Consider the following 8357-nt stretch of genomic DNA (forward strand, 5'->3'; position numbering starts at 1 on the left):
AACCCTTCACGTTTCCTCGATGTCTGACATTCATACAGCCCTGACTCAACATAGGAAGTTCACCAAGCACACTAACATTATCAGACCTTTTAATAAGAAACAATGAGCGAAATAAAACCAACAGTAAAAAAGGAAGCTACAGCAGAGGAAAAAGACTGGGCAGCTGCTAAAGCGCACTTTGAAAACTTGAAATCAACGAAACCGCGACCCGTGAGTAGGCTATTCTGTCAAGTTCAACAAAGCAACAATGTTCATATATAGGATTGGGTGATGCTAACACTGTTTTTGGACGTGTCTTTTAACAGCCCAAGCCGAAACATGCCGTTACTATCGCAGTTTCTTCACGGACATTGTTTGATATGGTCGCGGAAAGGAAGATATATGAGGAAGAAGGAGTGGAGAAGTATGTTCAACATCAGGAAGAGCACGAGAGTGAGCCATTGAAGCCAGGAGTTGCTTTTCCTTTCGTTAAAGTGGGTAATAATAGTAACCCTGAACCCCAAAACTTAACTTAACCCACGTAGTTTACATTAGCCTACTCAGTACTTTTGTGGGTAAGGTCTGTAATACGTACATTGAATACTGTAAAGTGTAACCCTCTACACTGGAAGTGAATCTAGAACGCTAGATGTCAGATTCGAGAATGCTTGTTCTTTTGAATTGGATCTTTAATGACTCGATTGCTTCTATTAAAAAAATCGTTCTGAATATAATAATATAATAATACATTATATTACTGAGTTCTCGACCCAAACGCTTATCGACTCATCGAATTGAGAACCTTTTGGACATGTCCCATCTAAAAGCATGAAAAGCATTGACGTTTATCAAGGTTTTGCCTGATAGGGTAAAAATGAAGTTTCTTTAATATCTGAATAGCAGAAATGTTACAAATACTGGAAAATATTTATGTAAACTTATGTTCAGTACAAATTAGTTCATTTTTGTAAGTTAAAAAGTTAAAAATTATAAATGTTCTAAATGACATTTTAATGAGCTGAATCATGACTGCAACAGGCGACACAATGGTGAACACACCCTTTTTTTAAACTCAACAAAAAGCAACATGTGCAAACATATTTCTTTAGTGGAACATTTCGAGCATATGGGTGTTGTGATGTAGGCTAAATATCATGACATAAAAGAATCACTGAATCACTGTTTCTTTGAAATGAACTGATTCACAGAATTCGCACCATTAGAGCAATCCAATTTTAATCAGTGAAGCTGCCCATACTGAAAGTGCACAAGTTATAATAGAAACATTCTATTTACAATAATGTATAATCCTGCAATACCAGCGACAATTTTTTATTATTATTTTATTTTATTTTGCATAACCACCTGGTCAATTCTTTCTTTCCAAGAAAACTGAATTTATAACCAGATTATAGGAGCTCATATATTGAACCAAATTAGGTTAGAAATGTCGAGACGGTCACCAACAGTAATGCTTAGAGTTAAAGGTAGGGTTAGAAAATTCGGAGCGGTTAGCAATAGCTAGCTTTAAAAGCATTAGATCCCACCCTCCCTTCTCCAAAGCCACGCCTCCTTCAAAACACATGAACACACACAGCCAGAGCAGATTCAGCAAAACGTCATAAGAGACGGCGTTAAATTACCTCATGTCTCAAAGCACATAACATTGCAATAACGAACGTAAACAACTTACAAAGCTCTGACCTGTACCACCTGACTGCTGCAGATTCATTTCGGTGTTGACAGTGTTAACATAGAAACGCACAAATCCGATTCTGAGGATGTGAACATCTCAGAGTGGAATGTCACAGGTCGCCATCTATAAATAACGGTTACGACATGGTACGCAGCATACGCTCATTGTTTTGGTTCAGGAGGAACTGTAAAAGCCATCTCTATTGTTTTTTTGTGTATCTACAACTCTGCATAGCCTTATCGAACGCGCTGACAATGTCCAATCATTGCATTCGGACCGAATGCAATGATTAGCGGAACATTTTTTTAATCCTGCGACTTCCACAGACAATATATGTAATTTTTTTTATATTTAGACCACATTATTGATTGCTATCAGGATGTGAAGAGAGTTTCAATCAGAAAAACAAAATGTTTTATGAAAAAAAAAAAAGCCCACTCTACCTTTAAGCAATAGTAAGTGCAATGAAATAGTATAAACTGCTAGTACATACAAAAAACTAGGGTCCTAGAAATTAGGTCCTAAAACTGCAGCCTCAGGTATTGCAGGATCATGTTACTCTCCATTTATGTCACATTGCTAGTAAAGATTTTCCAGAATAACATGTACACACAGATATTTGCTTCCTTTCTTATGAAAACAAAACATTCTTCCTTGTAATGTGCACACAGGCACTGATGACTGTAAATGAACGGCTGAGGATTCTCTATCCGGACAGTGAAGAGCTGTTTGACATTGTTCTTGTGACTAATAATCACGCCCAAGTTGGGGTGCGACTCATTAACAGCATAAATCACTATGGTAGGTGTGCAATTTCTCACTGCATTCTGGTCTGGATGTTACATAAGCCTGGACAAACTGTCATAATTCCGAGCAATCCTTAAAAGTTTACAATTGAAGTTGAACTGAAAGTTGACTTTGGAGTTTATTGGACAATTAAGTTTGCACATACAAGTAGTTTGTCTTAAGGATATAATTAAATACAGTACAATGTACAACATACAAGGGAAAATATACAGTCAATTATACAGAGTGGAATGCAATGAAATTCTATTAGAAGATAAAGTAGCCAGTAGCTGAATGATAATATGAAAATTCCCCTCTTACAGATCTAACGATAGAGCGATTCTGCATGACCGGAGGTCAGAGCCCAATTGACTACCTCAAGGCCTACATGACTAACCTTTACCTCTCAAAAGACTCCTCAAAAGTCCACGAGGCCATTGAGGAAGGTAAATTGATGACAAACACAACTGTAATGTAGCTAAATCAAGGATTTACAGTACATCTAAAGGAATGATGGGTTCTAGGAATGTTCTTCTTACTTTACTACCCAGTGTTTTTTGCTTCGCATTAAAGGGGCTGTTGTAGCATTTTGTTCATTGTAATAGGTATAGCGGCAGCCATCATGTTTAAGCCTGATATGGAGACTCAGCGGTCTGAGACTCAGTTGCGTGTGGCCTTTGATGGGGACGCCGTGCTCTTCTCAGATGAGTCAGAGATCATAGTGAAACAGCATGGCCTGGACACCTTCTTTGAGCATGAGAAAATGAATGAGAACAAACCGCTTGCACAGGTATGTCAGGTATTTTGACTAAACGTGGATCACATGATGTTCTTCTTCTATGCATGGCATCTACTGTATACACTGTGTATCAGACATTACCACCTTGAGGAATAAAGGTGAATTGCACTTAGAGTCATCAGAGATAAAATTAGGGGGAAGGTATTAAATGATGTCCTGGGTCACTAAAGACCCAAGGTATGTGTTTAAGGGTTAAAAGGATTGTTCACCCAAAAATGAAAATTAGCCCATGATTTACTCACCTTCAAGCCATCCTAGGTGTAGCCTATATGATATTCTTCTTTCAGACGAATACAATCGGAGTTATATAATTTTTTTTTTGGCTCTTCCAAGCTTTATAATGGCAGTAAATGGCCCTTTCTGTTTTGAAGTCCATAAAAGTGCATTTATCCATGATTAAAGTCCTCCACACGGCTCTGGGGGGTTAATTAAGGCCTTCATAAGTAAGTTAGTGTAAGAAAAATATCCATATTTAAAACTTTATCGACTAAAATAACTAGCTTCCGGAAGACGGCCTATGCAAGTCAACTTATGCCAAAAGAGTAACACTTGACAATATATGACGTAGGATGTAGGTGTAGCGTAAGCTTTGACGCCTCTCACGGTTAAAACAAACAGGGCTGGGCAACAAACTCAAGCTCCTCTGACATTATTTTGTCTTTAACTCTTTCCCCGCCAGCATTTTTTTGAAAAGTTGCCAGCCACCGCCAGGGTTTTTGACGATTTTAGCTAAATTTGAATGGCCCACAGAATATTTTGTTCTATGAATATATGAACATGCTACATATCAAAATAAAGATCTGAGCGTCTGCTTTTAAACAAAAAAATAATAATTATTTTATCTTCATTTTTTCTTTTTTTATTGCCACTTGAACATAGATAGGTTTTGTCAAAAACACAACATTCTGGACAAAAAGCTGAGAAAAAGGCATTTTTATCAAACAAGTGCATTTTCAAGCAGAATACATTCAGATGTCTTTTCCATCATATATAAAACCTTCCAAAATAAATTACAATTATAAATAAATCTAAAATATATAAAATTTAGGCACTGTAATTTGCTTTTGAGTGGTACACTGAGTAACATTTCCCAGGATGTGGAAACATTTCCCCCTCGCTGTGTTCTACCTGTAAATAATTATATGAATAATTGGAATTACTTTCAATAAAAAAGACATAGATACACACACACACACACACACATTATATATATATATATATATATATATATATATACACACAGGTGAAACTCGAAAAATGTGAATATCGTGCAAAAGTTTATTTATTTCAGTAATTCAACTTAAAAGGTGAAACTAATATATTATGTAGACTCATTACACGCAAAGTGAGATATTTCAAGCCTTTATTTGTTATAACTTTGATGATTATGGCTTACAGCTTATGAAAACCTTTTCACAATATTCTAATTTAGAATTTGGGGTTTACATAAGATGTAAGCCATAATCATCAATTTTTGCACGATATTCTATATCTATAGTTCCACCTGTAAATACATATTACAGTGTGGTAAATGTGCACAAAGAGAGAAACAATTTGGGCATTACACGCTCATATTTATGCACACAGCCACACAAATAGCCTACATGCACACTCACACACAAACATTATAGTGTTTATATATATATATTATCCAACATTGTGCATAAAGATTTCTGTGACATGAACATCTCTCTCACTAACTACTTCGTCCCGATCAGATTCAGAATGATCAAATAAGGAGTGATCGGACTCCGAGTCCATCAACACCTCCAGTACTTGATCAGCCGTAAACCTCTTCATTTCAGATATTTTGACCTAACGTTACATTCTCGCTACTCCATTCATGTTTGAGCCGATCGCAGTCTGTTTCTTTGATCAAAAAGTTCCGTACTCTTTCAGAGCATGCGCGCGGGTCTTCCTTACCGTATACCACCTAAAACACGGATACCCGGAAAATTCCGTGTTTGGCGGGGAAGCGCTTTTTCATAAAACCCGGAAAATTCCGTGTTTGGCGGGGAAAGAGTTAAAAATTCTCATTTTAGACTTCTAATTCTTGACTGGTGTTTTGTTTTGCTCTATCCTCTGCGCTTCTGTGTTCGTCATTGCGTTGTGCGTCAAGGTCAAGGGTTAGTCTTCCACCGTAAATCAATGCGTACGGCCGTCTGCCGGAAGCTAGTTATTTTAGTCGATACATTTTTAAATATGGATATTTTTCTTACACGAACACATCGCTTTACTTCAGAAAGCCTTTATTAACCCTCCAGAGTCATGTGGAGTTCGTTTATGATGGATAGATGCACTTTTATGATGGATAGATGGACTTTGATGGACTTCAAAACAGAAACGGCCATTCACTGGCATTAAAGCTTGGAAGAGCCAGGACATTTTTTTATATAACTCAGATTGTATTCGTCTGAAAGAAGAATGTCATATACACCTAGGATGGCTTGAGGGTGAGTAAATCATGGGCTAATTTTCATTTTTGGGTGAACTATACCTTTAAGATTCTTATTTTATGTAGATTGTGGACTGCTGTAATTGCTCCAGCATTGGCAGCTGCCAATAATAGATGATCAGGTTCTCTCTAATCCCATTGGCTGACACGTTGCTCTATTTCGTGTTCAGGGTCCTCTTAAGTGCTTTCTGGAGGCTCTAGGGAAGCTCCAGAAGAAATTCTATGCCAAGAACGAGCGTTTGAACTGCCCTATCCGTACCTTCTTGGTGACGGCCAGAAGTGCAGCGAGCTCTGGGGCCCGTGTGCTGAAGACACTCAGAAGCTGGGGCCTGGAGATCGATGAGGCGTTGTTTCTCGCTGGGGCCCCTAAAGGGCCCCTGCTGCAGAAGATTCGCCCTCACATATTCTTTGATGATCAGATGTTCCACATTGAAGGGGCCACGGAGATGGGCACTATTTCTGCCCACGTGCCATATGGGATAGGGCAGAAATATAACAAAGGGAAACTGATTGAACCAGAAAAGCAGCAGAAATAAAAGATGACACTTGGATGTTACAGGTCAGCCTTAGTCACTAAGGGAGTTTATTATATAGTTAATATTGTGTAGATGAAAATATCTACCCCTGTTTTATGATATGTAAGGAAACATATTAGGGTGCTGTGTTCTTGTAAACAGTGTAGAAATATATTTTATAGACAAAAAATTTAGCAAAACTTGTTTAATTAGCAATAATGCTGGAAAAGTATTTTTTGTTTTTTGGACATGTAAAGGCCTTATGTTTGATACTGTTATCTATCTATCTATCTATCTATCTATCTATCTATCTATCTATCTATCTATCTATCTATCTATCTATCTATCTATCTATCTATCTATCTATCTATCTATCTATCTATCTGTCTATCTGTCTGTCTGTCTGTCTGTCTGTCTGTCTGTCTGTCTATCTGTCATCGTCTGTCCATCTGTCCATCCATCTGTCTACAGGATCTATCATCTATCAATATATATATATTTTTTATATTTACCTATATGCTATATTTATATGGAATGTTTGATAATTTTTGGAATATTTGTTTTACTTTGATTTGCTTTATATATTAATAAAGAGCTATTTTATAAATAGAAAATTAAACAAATAAACACTTCACAGACTCATTTTGTAATGTATTTAGTCAACTTATAACAGATATTATCTGTCTGTTCTGAATGCACTGCTCTTATTTTTGAGGAGGATCAACAAGGTTCACATTAGATTTCATTAAAGTGAGACATTCATTATCATTATTAGAGTTTTCTTGGCAATACAGGCTGATCATCTGCCCATTATGCTGCTTTATGGTTGCAATCATTTACTGTTGTGATATGTTCTCATCAAAGTTCTCCAAGGTTAATTTGCTTTCCACACATTGCTTGTTTTGCAAATGAGAGTTACATAATGTGTTGATGTCTCTGCTTGTATTAAAATGATCAAAAACACGATTGATTTTAAGGTTATGTTGCATGTCATTGAATTTCATAATTATTTTGTCATGTGATGTCTCATAAATGTCATTTATTTGTCATGTGTAAGCTCCTAAGCTCCAGATGGAAATGCATTGCTATTTGTATGTTTACAAATGTGATCAGGCGGTTTCAATAAATGACATTTTATGCTGCATTGGTTTTGTTCCAGACTTGTAATTGGGATAGCTAATTAAGGTTTTAAGGCAAAAAAAAAAAAAAAAAAAAAAAAAGAGTCAAATTAAAGGAAGAGTTAATTGACACTTTCATGTTGTTCCAAACCTGTATTGCTTTTTACTGTGGAATACAAAAGGAGATACTACAAAAGAACCATAAAAGTCATCCACAACACTTGCAGAACACTATGTTCCAAGTCTTCTAAAGCCATATGATAGCTTTGTGGGATGAACAGCTAAAAATGTAAGCCATTAATCCTCCACTTTAGTTCTCAGCTCTTGGTACAAGCGTTTTATTTCTACAAGTTCATATTTGGTGACTTACATTACACACAATATTACCAGTTACATTATCTGTTTTCACCCCGTCAACCAAAATGTGAACAATGTTAAACAATGCGTCTCTGAGCAATACTATTTTCAACAGCACTAGCCGTGGCAATGCCCAACTTCCAAAAATACAATCAATTCCCAAGGACGAAATCAAATCAACACTGGGTCCGAAAGTCTGGCAGCTGGCAGCTGACTTTGTTGCCTCACTGTATATAATCCCTGTATATAACATAATTGTTGCCTCACCCATAGAGCTTATGTAGCTCCTCCCCTTTTCAGTGCTGTATTGGTTGCATTCTGACTTCCGGTTTGTATTTCCACAGTATAAAGGTAAGGTCTTATGGATTTATAAATGAACCGCTCGTTTTAAATTTTAAACCAGCTAATTACTCATCGACAGTGTTATGGCAGTTTAATTCACTAAACAATCATCTTTGGCGTAAGAGACAGTCTGGAATCAAATGATCATTAAAAAGTAATTTATTATCTTGCAAGAGGCCCAATTGCCACACAGAGGTAGTCAGTACAGTCTGTGGAACAAGTGCGACCAGGAGGGAGGGGCAGGCCAGTCTTTATACTCTGTTATTGTTATCTTCCAAGGTTCTTTAAACTCCAGAGATGGATAAGACAC

General features: G+C 36.8%; 1 protein-coding gene and 1 long non-coding RNA gene across 2 annotated transcripts; one reads left to right on the forward strand and one right to left on the reverse strand.

The window, feature by feature from the left end:
• On the forward strand, positions 1-7374 carry nt5c1bb (5'-nucleotidase, cytosolic IB b). The gene is made up of 6 exons (XM_082146729.1): positions 1-210; positions 306-473; positions 2347-2476; positions 2785-2907; positions 3067-3251; positions 5886-7374. The coding sequence occupies exons 1-6, from the start codon at positions 103-105 to the stop codon at positions 6249-6251; spliced, it is 1080 nt and encodes a 359-aa protein (XP_082002855.1). The 5' UTR covers positions 1-102; the 3' UTR covers positions 6252-7374.
• On the reverse strand, positions 6946-8120 carry LOC309481729. The gene is made up of 2 exons (XR_014200096.1): positions 7736-8120; positions 6946-7671 (listed from the first exon to the last, which is right to left on the reverse strand). It is a non-coding gene; the product is annotated as an uncharacterized lncRNA (long non-coding RNA).
• Positions 8121-8357: the final 237 nt, after the last annotated feature.

This window comes from Leuciscus leuciscus (assembly GCF_965113295.1).
Source record: "Leuciscus leuciscus genome assembly, chromosome: 19".
In the NCBI taxonomy this organism is placed as follows: domain Eukaryota; kingdom Metazoa; phylum Chordata; class Actinopteri; order Cypriniformes; family Leuciscidae; genus Leuciscus; species Leuciscus leuciscus.